At 39.3% G+C, this 18,301-nt stretch overlaps 1 protein-coding gene across 1 annotated transcript; it reads left to right on the top strand.

Annotated features, from left to right (window-relative positions):
- Positions 1 to 8,891: 8,891 nt before the first annotated feature.
- Positions 8,892 to 11,282, top strand: TLR1 (toll like receptor 1; the record flags this gene model as incomplete). The annotated part of the gene is made up of 1 exon (XM_079701378.1): positions 8,892 to 11,282. The coding sequence occupies one exon, from the start codon at positions 8,892 to 8,894 to the stop codon at positions 11,280 to 11,282; it is 2,391 nt and encodes a 796-aa protein (XP_079557504.1).
- Positions 11,283 to 18,301: the final 7,019 nt, after the last annotated feature.

Genomic DNA, 18,301 nt, shown 5'->3' with positions numbered 1-18,301 from the left:
AACGCAAAAAAAAAAAAAAAAAAAAAAGCCCATGAGGGATCTTCTCTATGAATGAGTTTTAGCAAAGCTTTGATCTTGACCCCTCCCTCTTCCCTCTTTCAGCCACCTTTAATAGTGGCCTGATCAAAAGCCAATTAGATGGACTTCCCTGGTGGCGCAGTGGTTAAGAATCCGCCTGCCAATGCAGGGGACATGGCTTCGAGCCCTGGTCCGGGAAGATCCCACATGCCACGGAGCAACTAAGCCCGTGCGCACAACTACTGAGCCTGTGCTCTAGAGCCCGTGAGCCACAACTACAGAGCCCACGTGCCACAACTACTGAAGCCCGTGCGCCTAGAGCCCGTGCTCCGCAAAGAGAGAAGCCACCGCAATGAGAAGCCTGCGCACCGCAACGAAGAGTAGCCCCCGCTCACCGCAACCAGAGAAAACCTGTGCGCGGCCACAAAGACCCAGCGCAGCCCAAAATAAATAACCAAATAAATAAATAAGTATATATATATATATATATATATATATATATATGCCATATATATATATTTTATATATATATATATATATATATATATATATATATATATATGGCAATAAGATAAGCAAAGCACCTGGAATACTTCAGGCCAGGACCCCTACCTCCACCAGCACAGCATTTCGAATTCAGCCAATAAATCATCTGTGGATTATTAGCACCACCTCCTTCACTTCCTTAGTGTAGACAATAGTGAACTAACTGTAGTGAAGGAGAGCCACGGAGAGGCAATTCTATCTTAATGCTGGGTCTAGCAATTAACCCGCAGACCGTTCTCTACATTGAATAGGAGAAAGTACGTTTACACTGGCTGTGTAATGTAATTTCAGTGGGTTTCAGTAGGTGGCGTGAAAGAGCTTCCCCACCCCAGCCCCAAACATTAAACGTGGTTACCAGTGAAATAAACGTTTCAGGAAGTACTTGATTTTCCTACAGACTACCAACAGGACAGAGGAACAGGGCATCTTGGTAAGCGACATCTTTTTAAATTCTATAAAATAAAATAATGGTATAATGAGTCGTTAGACACAAAAGTCTCGGACATCTCTATGATTAAATCCTGGGTGTTTTTGTAAGTGGTTTATTTCTGATATGTACTTATTTATCAGCTCCTTGTCCTAAGTCAGAGAAAGGGTGTGTGTGTGTGTGTGTGTGTGTGTTATTTTTTCCTGAATGAACCTCATCTCAGGCGTGATTTGCTTTCAGGAGATATGTTGCAGTTGGGAGATGAATATTTGGGTCACAAACGTCTCCTCATGGGTTTCTTCTAGAGCTGCGAGGTGTTGATTTCAGGTAACACTGCTCTTCATCCTGTTCTCTTGGTTTATCCCTTCACAGTGATGATGCTGAGGACAATGGGTTATAGGTAAATTACTCCTGGAGGCCGTGCTGCCGAATGACTCGTCTGTTTTTTATGGGCAGGTTCATTTGAGTTTTTTCTCTGGGTTGTTTCCACAAGCTATTTATTTATTTATTTAGTTCTGTTTTCTCAGACCACTGAAACTATCCTGGGGTGCTACTAGTCAGGGGGAATTGCAGGTTTTGAAAATGTTTCCCAGGCTATCCGCAATTGGACCCAAAGAGTTGTGAGTGCATTTTTACAACAGAAAGCAAAAGTTCACAAAACCACATAGGAAACAAAGCAGAAAAGCTCTTGAACTGGTTCTGATCCTTTCAGGCTGTGGTTAATAGCTAGTTGCCCTGGTGCAAAGAAAACTCTCAATAAATATTTGTGGGACTGAACTTAATGGGCCAGGTTGTATGAGTATTAGCTATTAAGACAAGTCAAAGTCCTGACTGGATGCCCCCAAAGTCTTCAAACAAAGGCGATTCGCATGTATTGATGCATTGGATCATAAAGGGTGAGGCTAAACCTATCATAATCATGAAAATAGACATAAACACACCTGGAGATATTTTTATACTTTCTAATTAAAGCACCCTATTACTAATCAACTTTGCAAATAATAATTTTATTTGGCAATAAAATAGTTTTGAGTTTCTACTACAGATGAGATTCAGTGCTGGTCATTAGGACTTTGACAAAAAATATTGATTTTTCACTGATCTAGCAATTTAATATATACAATTTATAGCTCCTGTAAGTGCCTAAAACTCAGTTCCTCTTGTATGCAACACTTTGGCTTCTTAATTATAGAATTCTCTTTTTTCTTTTAGGTAAGAAGTGGATTTATTTAGAGAGAAACACACTCCACAGACAAGAGTGTGGGCCATCTCAGAAGGTGAGAAAGACACCAGGGTATGGGGTTGTCAGTTTTTATAGGGGTGGGTAATTTCATAGGCTAATGAGTGGAAGGAGTATTCTAGCTATTTTGGGAAGGGAAGGGGATTTCCAGGAATTGGACCACCACCCAGTTTTTGATCCTTGTGGTCCATCTTGGAACTGTCATGGTGCCTGTGGGTGTGTCATTTAGCTTGCTGATGTGTTACAGTGAGCATATACCGAGGCTCAAGGTCTAGTGGAAGTTGAGTTGTCCACCATCTTGGGCCCATTTTGTTCTAATCAGTTTATGTCATGTCCTTGGGCTATGTCATTCTTTCAAAGGTTGTGACCTGCCCCCTTCCCTCCTGTTTCATTCCCCCCTCAGAGATTTTACTCCCATATTCTTATGGGAAGCAGAAGGGCAATGTTCCGTCTTCTGTAAGAGCTTCAAGGCTGAGTAGGGGCGTTGACCTTGCCTGTCAGAGTAAAAATCTCTGGATGCCTGATCTAGGGGCCCCAGGGGCAGGACAGCTCCTTGTTTTAAGTCAGTATGGGCTGGAATCCTCCCAGAGCCATCATCTTGGTGTGGAACCGTTGTAACTGCTTCCGTAGCCTTTCTGTGAATCTCCTTGATGATGAAACACTTTTTGTAACAGCATCAGAGTACAAAAATATCTATAAATGACAAAAGACTTAAAAGGTATGGTTAAACATCTGATTACAGTGTAATCGATAAAGAAACTTGATTACAATAACCAGAATTATGAATGATTACATTTAACTTAACATACCAAATAATCCTAGTTAAATATTTCTCTTTAAGATACCTCAGGGGCCCTCTAAAGTTAGCTGGAAATCAAAAGAAACTTAATTAAAATTTGACATTTGGGAAGTTTGTCAAAAAGTTTTAAAACACTTGGCACATAAGATCATAGGTCACTGTGAGACAATACTTATTCCTTAACTAAAGTTACAAAAGATCTCAAAAACAAATACAGATCACTTAAAGGCAAAGGCACTCATACTATCTCTTATTAAAAGCAGGATTTCAAGAAAACTGTGGAGGGAGAAACCAAATCCAGACTTGTCCCAGCCCACTCCCAACAAAATCCATTTACCCAACTAAATGTAATCCAATCTTAGAAAATCCTGATCATGTATAAGTCTTTTCAGTATTTTTCATTCTTCACACCTTTTTTTACTAAAAACACTTTTCTTAAAAGTTTTTTTCACTTTGAGTTACTTTTCTTGTTGACAAATTTATAACAGATAGAATAAGGTCTTATATGACCTCTAATAAACCTAGGTACAGGACTTCCCTGGTGCAGTGATTAAGAAGCCGCCAGCCAATGCAGGGGACGTGGGTTCGAGCCCAGGTCCGGGAAGACTCCACATGCCACAGAGCAACTAAGCACGTGCACCACAACTACTGAGCCTGAGCTCTAGAGCCCACAAGCCACAACTACTGAGCCCGCATACCACAACTACTGAAGCCCGTGCACCTAGAGCCCATGCTCCGCAACAAGAGAAGCCACTGCAATGAGAAGCCCACACACCGCAAGGAAGAGTAGCCTCCGCTCGCCGCAACTAGAAAAAGTCCGTGTGCAGCAATGAAGACCCAATGCAGCCATAAGTAAGTAAGTAAGTAAATAAATAAATAAATAAATGTATGGGGGAAAAAGCTTAAAAAAAAAACCTAGTTACAACAGAAGTATTATACTTAACATTGATGACTCTTACATGTCTATATTAATCAAACCAATAAGCTTAAGCCACCTTCAATACCAGATATCAGTTTAGTAGTGAATATTATCCAGATAACATGAACCTGAAATTCATTCTGGCCAGATTATTTTCTGTTTCTGAGTATTTATATAAGCACTTAATTTTTTTTAAGCCTATTAAGTAGAGCTCTTTTACAAATTCATTTTTCGCAATATCATACACCTACAACACACATATAGATACATATGAACACACAAACACAGAAGCCTTATAGTACCCATTTCAAAATTTCAGCCCTCAGTCAGGTATAGCATAAAAGCCATCAGTTACAAGGGGCTGGATTCAAACTGGGCTTCTAGCAGATGGAACAAACCCTTTTTACTAGTGTTTACAGAAAAGGCACTTAAGATTTCTATTTACCTTGACCAGTCAAGTTCTAAATTACTTTACCCTCTTTTTTAAAATTTCCATTTAAAAAGATGTCAGAGATTAGGGTTCCTGAGAAGACCAGATAGGACATTTGCATCTCAAAGGTACAGGCAAGTTCCTCCTAGGATGACTTTGTTTCGCCTTTGTTTAATACTTTCAAGCCTCTTAAGATAAATAGGGAAGGCTTTGGGAGTGGCAAAAGGATTGGTGGGTTTTGGATTATTTTTGGAACCACACCTCTGGTCCTGTAAAGACTACATTTGTAAAACAAGGACAGTTTTGTTTTCCTTTTCAAAGAATTGGGTGGTTACCTCAATGATATTGAAGGACTGACATAACCATTCACCTATGTTGGAAAGTTTTACTTTTCCTTATTTAGCTTAGGGGAGAAGGCCTCTTCCAAAATTCCTATCAGGGTCTGAATATCAGCTATGGTCAGTTTAGTCAGACCAGTGGCCTCCTATTTTGTTAATCTACTTACAAACTTTTTTTTTTGCGGTACGCGGGCCTCTCACTGTTGCGGCCTCTCCCGTTGCGGAGCGCAGGTTCAGCGGCCATGGCTCACGGACCCAGCCGCTCTGCGGCATGTGGGATCTTCCCGGACCGGGGCACGAACCCGTGTCCCCTGCATCGGCAGGCGGACTCTCAACCACTGCGCCACCAGGGAAGCCCTACTTACAAACATTTTTGAAGATCTTCCTTAGGTTTAAGAAATTTGTACTTTATATTTAGACACTGTATAACCCTTTTTACTTAATAATCACTGGCTGGATATCTTTGGCCAAGCCCAGAACCTCGATATTGCACATTCCAGGGTCTACTAAGGCTTCTATTTTAGCTTCAGATTTTATCTGTTCCTTTTTGCTTTTTGTTAGAACCATTTGGTGATGAGCGTGGTTCCCTTGCCCCACGGGAAAGAGTGGCCCCTAACTTAGTTAACAAATCTCTTCCCATTAAAGGGATGGGACAGTCAGGCATAAACAGAAAGGAATGTAAAAAGAGCTGGCCATTGATCTCCTCAGGTGTAATACAATGGTTTCATAAACAGAGTGCTTCAAATAATGACTATAAATGAAAGGGCAAAATGGAGGTTGAGCAAATAGAAGATATTTGAGTCAACTAATTAATAAGCTAGATAGAAAACTGAAGCCATGCTTTCATTAAATGCTTGAAGACAGGCAGTTTTGATACTGACCGGGGTTCTTGGCCTTCCCCAATAAATAGAAATTGGCTAGAGGCCAGACAGGAAATTCAGGCAAGGCTTTATTGGGGCCCCTGCCGCAGCAGAAAGGAGCAAGAACAAGTAACAGTTTCCCTTGCTTGCTGGCCCGAGGTTGGGGGCGGCAAGCTGGTTCCTTATATGGGGTGAGGTTAGGGGTGTGTCCAGGGGGTCGCTGGAGGCGTGGCTTGGTGGTTTGCCCTCCCCTTAGTGGTGCTGTGTGCAGGGGGCATGCGCAGTACCCTGCTTTTGCTCCTGACACCCTGTTTTTGCTCCAGGCTCTGTAGAAGCAGCAGCTGGGCTCTTTTGGTCTTTTTGTGTCTTTTGTCCAGAATTTGCCCCAACTGCACATGCTCGCAGTTATTTTTAGTCCCTTATAGTTATTTTGGTGTTTTTTGTTGCTTGAGGAGTCATTTGTCCAGATGCAAGCACTGCAGCACTGCCACAAAGGGTCCCAGCTCCCAGGCTGTCTCAGTTTTATAAATTTAAATTTGTTGTGATGGTTGCTGTTGTTAAGGAAACAAAGACAGCTTTCATCTTGCTTGTGATGGGTTCACTGTGTTGTAAGCGCTCACGTCTGTGTGTGGGATCCTGTCTCTGCCCCTTGCCTCTCCGGTCACACGCTGTGCACCATACCTGACGGTGCTGATCACTGCTTCCTTGAACTCTGGAGTTTGGCCAGAAAGTTAAAAGATCCCCAGATTTGGATTCAGGTTTAGGAATAAGTAGGGAAACCTACTCGAGCCATAAGCCCAAACCACTTTTACTTCAATATAGCTTATACAGGATGGTTCTGTTCTGAGATATTAGGCACTGGCCCAGGCAGTAACTGAGTATTATTTTTATTCTCATTGAAATATTTCTCCTTGTATGAGTAGCTCTTTCAGGAAGCTAGAGAGGAAGACTTGGGACATGTCTGGGTCTTTCAGCCAAATACAAACAATGACATAAAGATACCACCCTTACTTTTTTTTTAAAATTAATTTTATTTTATTTATTTTTGGCTGCGTTGGGTCTTTGTTGCTGCGCGTGGGCTTTCTCTAGTTGCGGCAAGTGGGGACTACTCTTTGTTGCGGTGTGTGGGCTTCTCATTGTGGTGGCTTCTCTTGTTGCGGAGCACCGGCCCTAGGCGCGCGGGCTTCAGTAGTTGTGGCACGAGGGCTCAGTAGTTGTGGTGCACGGGCTTAGTTGCTCCTTGGCATGTGGGATCTTCCCGGACAAGGGCTCGTACCTGTGTCCCCTACACTGGCAGGAGGATTCTTTTATTTATGGAATTTTTGAATTTTATTTTATTTATTTTTTATACAGCAGGTTCTTATTAGTTATTTATTTTATACATCTTAGTGTATATATGTCAATCCCAATCTCCCAATTCATCCCACCACGACCACCCCTCCCCCCGCCACTTTTGGTTGCAATGGTGAATGGGATTGTTTCCTTATTTCTCTTTTTGATCTTTCGTTGTTAGTATATAGGAATGCAAGAGATTTCTGTGCATTAATTTTGTGTCCTGCAACTTTTATCAGATTCCTTGATTAGCTCTAGTAGTTTTCTGGTGGCATCTTTAGGATTCTCTATGTATAGTATCATGTCATCTGCAAACAGTGACAGTTTTACTTCTTCTTTTCCAGTTTGTATTCCTTTTATTTCTTTTTCTTCTCTGGTTGCCGTGGCTAGGACTTCCAAAACTATGTTGAATAAGAGTGGCAAGAGTGGACATCCTTGTCTTTTGAATAAGACCAAATTTAGGTACCAAACTGTGTGTAGGTAACAAAAGGTAATGCAAAAAGAATCCTAATTCAACCACACAGGGACGGAACTCTCAAAAAAGCCATGGGGAGGTACGTATCAAACGTAGAAAGTACACCAGCTGTGAATCCTAGTGTGAGCTCTAAAGGATCTTGGGGAGGTTGGGGTCAGAGGATTCGCCTTGAATGTATAAACCCAACTGTATTAGTTTCCTGTGGCTGTTGTAACCAGTTACCATAAACTTGGTGGCTTAAAACAACGGAAGCTTGTTCTCTCATAGATGTGGAGGCCAGAAGTCTAAATTCAGGGCGTCAGCAGGGCTGCACTCTCTCCAGAGCCTCTCCGGCTTCTGGTGGCTCTCTGGCTATTGGCATTCCTTGCCTTGTGGGTGTATAATTCCACTCTCTGCCTTCATATGGCCATCTTCATACCTTCATAGGGCCTTCTTCTCCATGTCTTTGTTGTCTCTGTCAAATATTCCTCTGCCTTTCTCTTTTTCATAATTTTTTATGCTTAAAAAAATTCTAATTATTATTTTTAACTGAAATGTAGTTGATGTAATGCATAATGATTTGACATTTGAAAACATTATGGAATGATCACCACAATATGTCTAGTAACCATCTGTCCCCATACAGAGTTATTGCAATATTATTGACCATATTCCTTATGCTGTATATTACATCCCTGTAACTTATTTATTATATAACTGGTGGTTTGTACCTCTTAATCCCCTTCACCTATTGCTCCCACCCTCCATCCCCCTCACCAATGGCACACATTTATTCTCTGTATCTATGAATCTGTTTTCATTTTGTTCGTTTTGTTTTTTAGATTCCACATATAAGTGAGATCATGTGGTTTTTGTCTTTCTCTGTCTGACTTATTCCACTTAGCATAATACCTTCTAGATCTATCCATGTTGTTGCAAATGGCAAGATTTCATTGTTTTTTTTTTTAGTGGCTGGGTAATATTCCATTGTATACGTATACCACATCTTTATCTTTTGTCTATTGATGAACACTTAGGTTGCTTCTGTATCTTGGCTATTGTAAATAATGCTCCCTCTTTCTCTTATCAGGATAATTGTCATTGGATTTAGAGACCACCTAGATAATCCAGGATGATCTTCTCAAGATTCTTAACTTAATTATCTCTACAAATACCCTTTTTCTAAATTAGATAATATTCAGTTAGGAGATTAGGACATGGTTAGGAGGCAGACATATCTCTTTTGGGGGGAGGGTCACCATTCAACCTATTACACATCCATATTAAAAGTAATTCGATTAGAGGTAGTATAATTGTTTATAAATATGTACATTTTCCTGGTTTCAGGTTGTGTGACTCCAAATAATGTAGCCTTCATTTAATGAGTCTCTAGTAAAAAATGTTTAATGTCAGCCATGCCTAATTTAATACAATCAATTAATGTTGAGTTTTTCCCCCTAGGATCTGTATGTGTATCAAGATGCTCTGAAGAATAGCAACTACCCTTAGGATTGTCTACTGTTACAAAATGACTAAAACGAATTCTAGCATCTTCCATTTTGCCATCATCTTCATATTAATACTTGAGATCAGAACCCAGTTATCTGATGAAAGTGAATTTTTAGTTGACAGATCAAAAACAGGTCTTACCCATGTTCCCAAAGACCTATCCCTGAACACAACAATCTTAGATATATCACAAAACTACATTTCTGAACTTCGGACTTCTGACATCATATCACTATCAAAGCTGAAGATTTTGATAATTTCTCATAATAGAATCCAGTATCTTGACATGAGTGTTTTCAAATTTAACCAGGAACTGGAATACTTGGATTTGTCCCACAACAAGCTGGAGAAGATTTCTTGCCACCCTATTCTGAACCTCAAACACTTAGACCTCTCATTTAATGCATTTGATGCTCTGCCCATATGCCAAGAGCTTGGCAACATGTCTCAACTAGAATTTCTGGGGTTGAGTGCCACACAGTTACAAAAATCCAGCATGCTGCCGATTGCTTATTTGCACATCAGTAAGGTTTTACTGGTCTTAGGAGACACATATGGGGAAAAAGAAGACCCTGAGAGCCTTCGAGACCTTAACACCCAGAGTCTGCACATAGTTTTCCCCACAAGAAATGAATTCCATTTTATTTTGGATGTGTCAGTTAGTACCGCCGTAAGTCTGGAACTGTCTAATATCAAATGTGTGCTAGATAATAATGGGTGTTCTTCTTTCCAAAATGTCCTGTCAAAACTTCAAAAGAATTCAAGGTTATCAAATCTTACTTTAAACAACATTGAAACAACTTGGAATTCCTTCATTATGATCCTCCAGTTGGTTTGGCATACTAACATCAAGTATTTCTCAATTTCAAATGTGAAACTACAAGGTCACGTTGACTTCAGAGATTTTGATTATTCTGGTACTTCACTGAAGGCCTTGTCTATACACCAAGTTGTCAATGATGTGTTCAGTCTTCCACAAGGTTATATCTATAAAATCCTTTCAAATATGAACATCCAGCATCTCACAGTGTCTGCTGCACACATGGTCCACATGGTCTGCCCATCCCAAATTAGCCCACTTCTGTATTTGAATTTTTCCAACAATCTCTTAACAGACATGGTTTTTAAAAACTGTGCAAACCTGGCTAATTTGAAGATACTCAGTTTACAAATGAATCAGTTAAAAGAACTCGCAAATATAGTTCATATGACCAAGGAGATGAAGTCTCTACAACAATTGGATGTTAGCCAGAATTCCCTAAAGTATGATGAAAGTGAAGGAAATTGCCCTTGGACCAGAAGTTTATTAAATTTAAATATGTCTTCAAATATACTTACTGACTCTGTTTTCAGATGTTTACCTCCCAGGGTCAAGGTTCTTGATCTCCACAGTAACAGAATAAGGAGCATCCCTAAAGATGTCACCAGTCTAGAAACTTTGCAAGAACTCAATGTTGCTTCCAATTCTTTAGCCCACCTTCCTGGATGTGGTACCTTTAGCAGCCTTTCCATACTGATCATTGACTATAATTCAGTCTCCAACCCATCAGCTGATTTCTTCCAGAGCTGCCAGAAGATTAGGTCCCTAAAAGCAGGGAACAATCCATTCCAATGTACATGTGAGTTAAGAGACTTTATCCAAAGTGTAGAACAAGTATCAAGTGAAGTGGTAGAGGGTTGGCCTGATTCTTATAAGTGTGATTATCCAGAAAGCTATAAGGGAACCCCACTAAAGGACTTCCATGTATCTCAATTATCCTGCAACACAGCTCTGCTGATTGTCACCATTGGGGTCCCTGGGCTAGTGTTGGCTGCTACCGTGACTGTCCTCTGTATCTACTTGGATCTGCCCTGGTATCTCAGGATGGTGTGTCAGTGGACCCAGACCCGGCGCAGGGCTAGGAATGTACCCTTAGAAGAACTCCAAAGAACTGTCCAGTTCCATGCTTTTATTTCATATAGTGGGCATGATTCTGCCTGGGTGAAGAATGAGTTAATACCAAACCTAGAAAAAGAAGATATAAGAATTTGTCTCCATGAGAGAAACTTTGTTCCTGGCAAGAGCATCGTGGAAAATATCATAAACTGCATTGAGAAAAGTTACAAGTCCATCTTTGTTTTGTCTCCCAACTTTGTCCAGAGTGAGTGGTGCCATTATGAACTCTACTTTGCCCATCACAATCTCTTCAGTGAAGGATCTAATAACTTAATCCTGATCTTGCTGGATCCCATTCCACAGTATTCTGTTCCTAGCAGCTATCACAAGCTCAAAGCTCTCATGGCACAAAGAACGTATTTGGAATGGCCCAAGGAGGAGAGCAAACATGGACTTTTTTGGGCTAATCTAAGAGCATCCATTAATATTAAACTGATGGACAAAGCAAAAGAAATAAGTCACACACAAATCTAAAAATATTCCTCTGCTGCATTCGGAAAAAATGTTGGTGCTTTTGGAAGCTCCAGCAATGACTTTATTTTGCATCAATATGGATATAAACATGATTCTGAATTTAGGTTGTAGATAAAAATGTGTATGTCCTTTCAGGCCCCAGTTCCCCATATATATGTGGTAATAAATTTGATGAAATGTTAAAATTTCATCAGTTTAAACAGTTAATTTCTACCACATGAGTGATTTACCTATTTCATTTTTTTTGTATTTTTGAATTTTATTTTATTTATTTTTCTATACAGCAGTTCTTATTAGTTACCTATTTTTTTTAACATCTTTATTGGAGTATAATTGCTTTCAATGGTGTGTTAGTTTCTGCTGTATAACAAAGCGAATCAGCTATACATATATATATATATATATATATATATATATATATATATATATATATATATCCCCATAACTCCTCCCTCTTACGTCTCCCTCCCACCCTCTCTATCCCACTGCTCTAGGTGGTCACAAAGCACCGAGCTGATCTCCCTGTGCTATGTGGCTGCTTCCCACTAGCTAGCTATTTTACATTTGGTAGTATATGTAAGTCCATGCCACTCTCTCACTTCATCCCAGCTTACCCTTCCCCCTCCCCATGTCCTCAAGTCCATTCTCTACGTCTGCGCCTTTATTCCTGTCCTGCCCCTAGGTTCTTCAGAACCTTTTTTATTCTTTTTTAGATTCTGTATATATGTGTTAGCATACGGTATTTGTTTTTCTCTTTCTGATTTACTTCACTCTGTATGACAGTCTCTAGGTCCATCCACCTCACTACAAATAACTCACTTTCATTTCTTTTTATGGCTGAGTAATATTCCATTGTATATATGTGCCACATCTTCTTTATCCATTCATCCAATGATGGACACTTAGGTTGCTTCCATCTCCCGGCTATTGTAAATAGAACTGCAGTGAACATTGTGGTACATGACTCCTTTTGAATTCTGGTTTTCTCAGGGTATATGCCCAGTAGTGGGGTTACTGGGTCATATAGTAATTCTATTTTCAGTTTTTTAAGTAACCTCCATACTGTTCTCCATAGTGGCTGTATCAATTTACATTCCCACCAAGAATGCAAGAGGGTTCCCTTTTCTCCACACCCTCTCCAGCATTTGTTGTTTGTAGATTTTCTGATGATGCCCATTCTAACTGGTGTGAGGTGATCCCTCATGGTAGTTTTGATTTGCATTTCTCTAATGATTAGTGATGTTGAGCAGCTTTTCATGTGCTTCTTGGCCATCTGTATGTCTTCTTTGGAGAAATGTCTATTTAGGTCTTCTGCCCATTTTTGGATTGGGTTGTTTATTTCTTTAATATTGAGCTTCATGAGCTGTTTATATATTTTGGAGATGAATCCTTTGTCCTTTGATTCGTTTGCAAATATTTTCTCCCATTCTGAGGGTTGTCTTTTCGTCTTGTTTGTAGTTTTCTTTGCTTTGCAAAAGCTTTTAAGTTTCATTAGGTCCCATTTGTTTATTTTTGTTTTTATTTCCATTACTCTAGGAGGTGGATCAAAAAAGATCTTGCTGTGATTTATGTTAAAGAGTGTTCTTCCTATGTTTTGCTCTAAAAGTTTTATAGTGTCTGGTCTTACATTTAGGTCTCTAATCCATTTTGAGTTTATTTTTGTGTATGGCATTAGGGAGTGTTCTAATTTCATTCTTTTACATGTAGCTGTCCAGTTTTCCCAGCACCACTTATTGAAGAGACTGTCTTTTCTCCATTGTATATCCTTGCCTCCTTTGTCATAGATTAGTTGACCATAGGTTTGTGGGTTTATCTCTGGGCTTTCTATCCTGTTCCACTCATCTATATTTCTGTTTTTGTGCCAGTACCATATTGTCTTGATTACTGTAGCTTTGTAGTATAGTCTGAAGTCAGGGAGTCTGATTCCTCCAGCTCCATTTTTTTCCCTCAAGACTGCTTTGGCTATTCAGAGTCTTTTGTGTCTCCATACAAATTTTAAGATTTTTTTGTTCTAGTTCTGTAAAAAAATGCCATTGGTAATTTGATAGGGATTGCACTGCATCTGTAGATTGCTTTGGGTAATATAGTCATTTTCACAATGTTGTTTCTTCCAGTCAAGAACATGGTATTTCCATCTGTTTGTATCGTCTTTAATTTCTTTCATCAGTGTCTTATAGTTTTCTAAGTACAGGTGTTTTACCTCCCTAGGTAAGTTTATTCCTAGGTATTTTATTCTTTTTGTTGCAATGGTAAATGGGAGTCTTTCCTTAATTTCTGTTTCAGATTTTTCATCATCAGTTTATAGGAATATAAGAGATTTCTGTGCATTACTTTTGTATCCTGCAACTTTACCAAATTCATTGATTAGCTCTAGTAGTTTTCTGGTGGCATCTTTAGGATTCTCTATATATAGTATCATGTCATCTGCAAACAGTGACAGTTTTACTTCTTCTTTTCCAATTTTTATTCCTTTTGTTTCTTTATCTTCTCTGATTGCCTTCCAAAACTATGTTGAATAAGAGTGGCGAGAGTGGACATCCTTGTCTTGTTCTTCTGATCTTGGAGGAAATGCTTTCAGTTTTTCACCATTGAGAATGAGGTTTGCTGTGGGCTTGTCGTATATGGCCTTTATTATGTTGAGGTAAGTCCCCTCTATGCCCACTTTCTGGAGAGTTTTTATCATAAATGGGTGTTGAATTTTGTCAGAAGCTTTTTCTTCATCTATTGAGATGATCATATGGTTTTTATTCTTCAATTTGTTAATATGGTTTTCACATTGATTGATTTGTGTATATTGAAGAATCCTTGCATCCCTGTGTTAAATCCCATGTGATCGTGGTGTATCATCCTTTTAATATGTTGCTGGATTCTGTTTGCTAGTATTTTGTTGTGGATTTTTGCATCTATATTCATCAGGATTCACCTATTTCTTTGTTAGGACTGAATTCATTGAATTTATCATGTAATCAAGAGAAGCACCTATTCAAACAACTTCAACTGATAAATGTCCCTTTGTGCCAGGGTCAATGTTAGAAAACTCCATGCATTTTATACTTGTAGCTGGGTTTCTAAAGCAGATTTCTAAAGCTATTGGTGTCCTCCTCATTTCCACTCAGCATTTGCCTCTGCATGTTGAAGGCTGTTTATTGCTAATACTGGAGACTCTTTGCCTGAGGGATTTTCTTCTTGGCCATGAGAAGCCACTTAGTCCACACAAAGGGCAATTCAGAAGTGCTGGAAGTTGTCCTTGGAAGCAGCCATCAACCAATGCCAGAAAGGAATTTGCAGATGAATACCACAACTTTCTCACCCATTTTGGGAGAGACAAACCCGGGGTATACTTTATATTCTCCCTGAATCCCCCAGTAGGATGGAATTCTGATTCTCTATGGTAGAAATGACTTTATTGGCTTCCTTTCTATTTTTATTTCATATCCTCATTCCTCCAAGGGTGTTTCCTGGGAACACCTCTGAAATAAACTACTTGCAGTAGAATACTTGTCTCAGGGTCGCAAACCAAGAGTGTGTTGCACTTCAGGCCAAATGGAAATTGAGTCTGGTTTTCTGTGGCTGGATATCTTCCTAAGATTCTAGTTGTCTGAACTAGCATGCAGGAGAGCCTTTGCTCTTTTGATCAGAGGGAGGAATATAGTCGCTGTGTACTGCTTCTATACACAGCATCCCTGTCTTTGGGGAAACTATTAAAATAGGGCATGAGCAGATTGGAGCAGTGCAAGGAATGGGCTTTATCAGACTTTCTTCCCCAGCTTTATGATATCAGCTATTTTCCATACTCATCAGTCAGTCTCTAGAGACTCTTACTCTGGCAGCCAGTGCTAGGCAGGTGTAGCCCGGCAGCACCTTGTCATAGCTGCACCATCTACTTCTCACTTTATCCCCCATGATGTCACTAATACCACTCTACAGGACGTTTGTAGAAGCCTGTTCAGCTATTCTGGTCTATGCACAAACCTGGAAGTACAAGAGATACCCTGGGAAGAGATCCTTGACTTCTAAAGGGATGGGAGTCATTAGATAAATTTTCCTTTCTCTTTTATTCTTGGGTAAAAAAAAATGAGGCATAGTCTAGACCATTCCTCAGACTCCCCCATGGGATTGAAACTTACTTGCCCACAGGAGTATCCAGCTCAATAACTCACTCTTGGCTTGGCTTTCCGTTCTTCCTTGTTTCATTCTTCTCAGTCTCCTCATTCTTGAGCCCTGAGATAACGTCTTCAGAACAAATGACCCACACACAAAGCTCTTGTCTGAGTCTTCACTTTTGGGAGGAGAAACCCACGTAACACTTAACCTGTGCTAGTTGTTTCTTGCCCTAAAAAACTTACAGTCAATCAGAGGACATTACATGTATGCAGATAACTAAAATAAAAATAATGAAACAAAAACATAAATGGAAGCTCAGAGACCATTTAGATTGAGTGAAAAAAATCTTCATAGGAGTGACGGTTTTTCCACTGGGCCTTGAAAGAAGACTGTTGGATTTTTCAGTGTGTAATTATGAAGAATGAAAAGGCCATTCTAAGTAGAAAGATGTGGAGAAGACACGGGAATACCCAGGCCTATTCTGGGACTGGTATCTTAATTTGACTGGACCATGAAGTTTATGAAAAACAACAGTGAGATATAAGCATGGCAAGTTAGATTAAGATCATATTGTCAAGGGTCTCAAAAGTCAAGCTATGGAGTTAAAATTTAGGGCTACAGGAAAGTCATCATTTATATTTCATTTATAATAGAAAGCAACTTAAAACCATGAAATATATGCTAAAAATGTATGAAACCTCTCGTTGTGTAATGGAAGTTGCAACAGTTGTTAGAACTGGATTTTCCTGTTTTCTCTAGGATGAATGCCCTTCCTGTATTGAACTTCAATATTTCATAACCAAGTTTCAATTGTTCAGTACTAGTTGTGTATCAGTTTGCTAGGGCTCCAAATCCGGGTAGCCTAAACAATAGAATTTTATTGGCTCACGGTTCTGGAGGCTAGAAGTCCAATATCAAATTGTTGGCAGGGTTGGTTCCTTTTGAGGGACGGAGGGATCTGTTCCAGGTCTCTTCCCTTTGGCTTATAGATGACTGTCTCTCTCTGTGTTTCTTTGCATGGGCTTCCCTCTATGCCTGTTTGTGTCCAAACTTCCCTTTTTTATAAGGACACCAATCATATTGGCTTAGGGCCCATCCTAATGACCCCATCTTAACTAATGTAATATACATGATTCTGTTTCCAAATAAGGTCACATTCTGAGGTACGGGGGTTTAGGACTTCAACAAATGAATTTTGGGGAACACAATTCAACTCATTCCATATTGCAAGTCTAAAAAAAATCCTCAAAGGGAGTTATAAAGTCAATTAAAGTTTATTTAACAAACTCAAGATTTTGAGAAGTTAGATCAATCCTATATGTAAATATCTGATCTCGTAAGTGGTCTTAGGGAGGCCCCTTGGAGCTTGAAATTGTATTTGTGGAATCTCCTGCTCAAGAATTCAAAGTTGGGAGATGAAGAATCAGTTCAAAATGTGAACAAATATATAGTAAGGAAAGTAAGAAAGATGTCACAGGTAAAGGAGAATAAACATTGCAGGGACTTCCCTGGTGGCACAGTGGTTAAGAATCTGCCTGCCAGTTCAGGGGACATGGGTTCGATCCCTGGTCCAGGAAGATCCCACATGCCATGGAGCAACTAAGTCCGTGTACCACAACTACTGAGACTGTGCTCTAGAGCCCACAAACCACAACTACTGAGCCCACGTGCCACAACTACTGAAGCCCATGCGCCTAGAGCCTGTGCTCCATAACAAGAGAAGCCACCGCAATGAGAAGCCCGTGCACCACAACAAAGAGTAACCCCCACTCGCCACAACTAGAGAAATCCTGTGCGCAGCAATGAAGACCCAACACAGCCCAAAATAAATAAATAAATAAATTAATTAATTAATTAAAAAAGAAAAAAATCATTGCAGATTGGGTACATAAGCACGCTCTGATTCGCAGCGTCTGGGTTTTAATGCTAACTCCATTACTTATATGAATGACATTGGATAATTTACTTTAACTTTCTAAGCCTAAATTCATTATTTGTAAAATGTACCCTTAGAGTAGCTAGCCAAGACCTTTAGATTTCCAGGTATGAATTAAAGACTGTTTACAATACGTCCCCCAGAGGGCAAAGTTCACATGGCCAACTTTCCAAGTGTTTCTTTTGAAGCCCCTTTTCCTAGGATTGAGGTAAGAGGGAATTCATAATATACCAAAAACCCTCTCCAAAATCCTCTTCTAATCCTTAATTCCTCTCAGACTTTCCAATCTTTTTTATTGGCTAGAAGTCAGCAAAGGATTGCAATTATCTAGTCTCACACTTCACTGCAGGGTTCTCGACCACATTGAAATTAAAATAGTTCCATTTTTATCAGCTTGTTATATTAACAAGACTGCAAGGGAATGGGCCTTTAATTTGGAATATATATATATATGTATACATATATATGTGTGTGTGTGTGTGTGTGTGTGTGTGTGTATGTGTGTATATATATATATATATATATATATATATATATATATATATATATATATTCATGATCTTTGACCTGTAATTCCACTTCTAGAAATCCATCCTAAGGAAATAAGTTGAAATGTGGACAAATATTTCTTTACAAATAGGTTAACTGCAGAGTCATTGTTAACAGTGAAAAATTTGAAGCACTCCAAATTTCCAACAATGGAAGGATGTGCTGGGCTCATTTAGTGATGTATTTTACAATTATTAAAAGTAGTATATACAGTTAAAATGGCAAATTTTGTGTTATGTGTTTTTTACCACAAACTAAAAAAAGGTATAGGAAGTCTTTCTTTATTAACATAAGAGAATGCTTATATTACAATATAAATGAAAAACATAGGATGCAAAATTGTATGCACAGGATGGTTTCAATATGTTAAAAATAGGAGAGAAAAAAGTCTAGATGAAAATATACAAAAACATTATCACCACTTGCCTGT

Source organism: Hyperoodon ampullatus (genome assembly GCF_949752795.1).
Source record: "Hyperoodon ampullatus genome assembly, chromosome: 1".
NCBI lineage: Eukaryota > Metazoa > Chordata > Mammalia > Artiodactyla > Ziphiidae > Hyperoodon > Hyperoodon ampullatus.
Note: the sequence above shows the minus strand (reverse complement) of the source record. Positions and strands in the feature narration are given on the sequence as shown.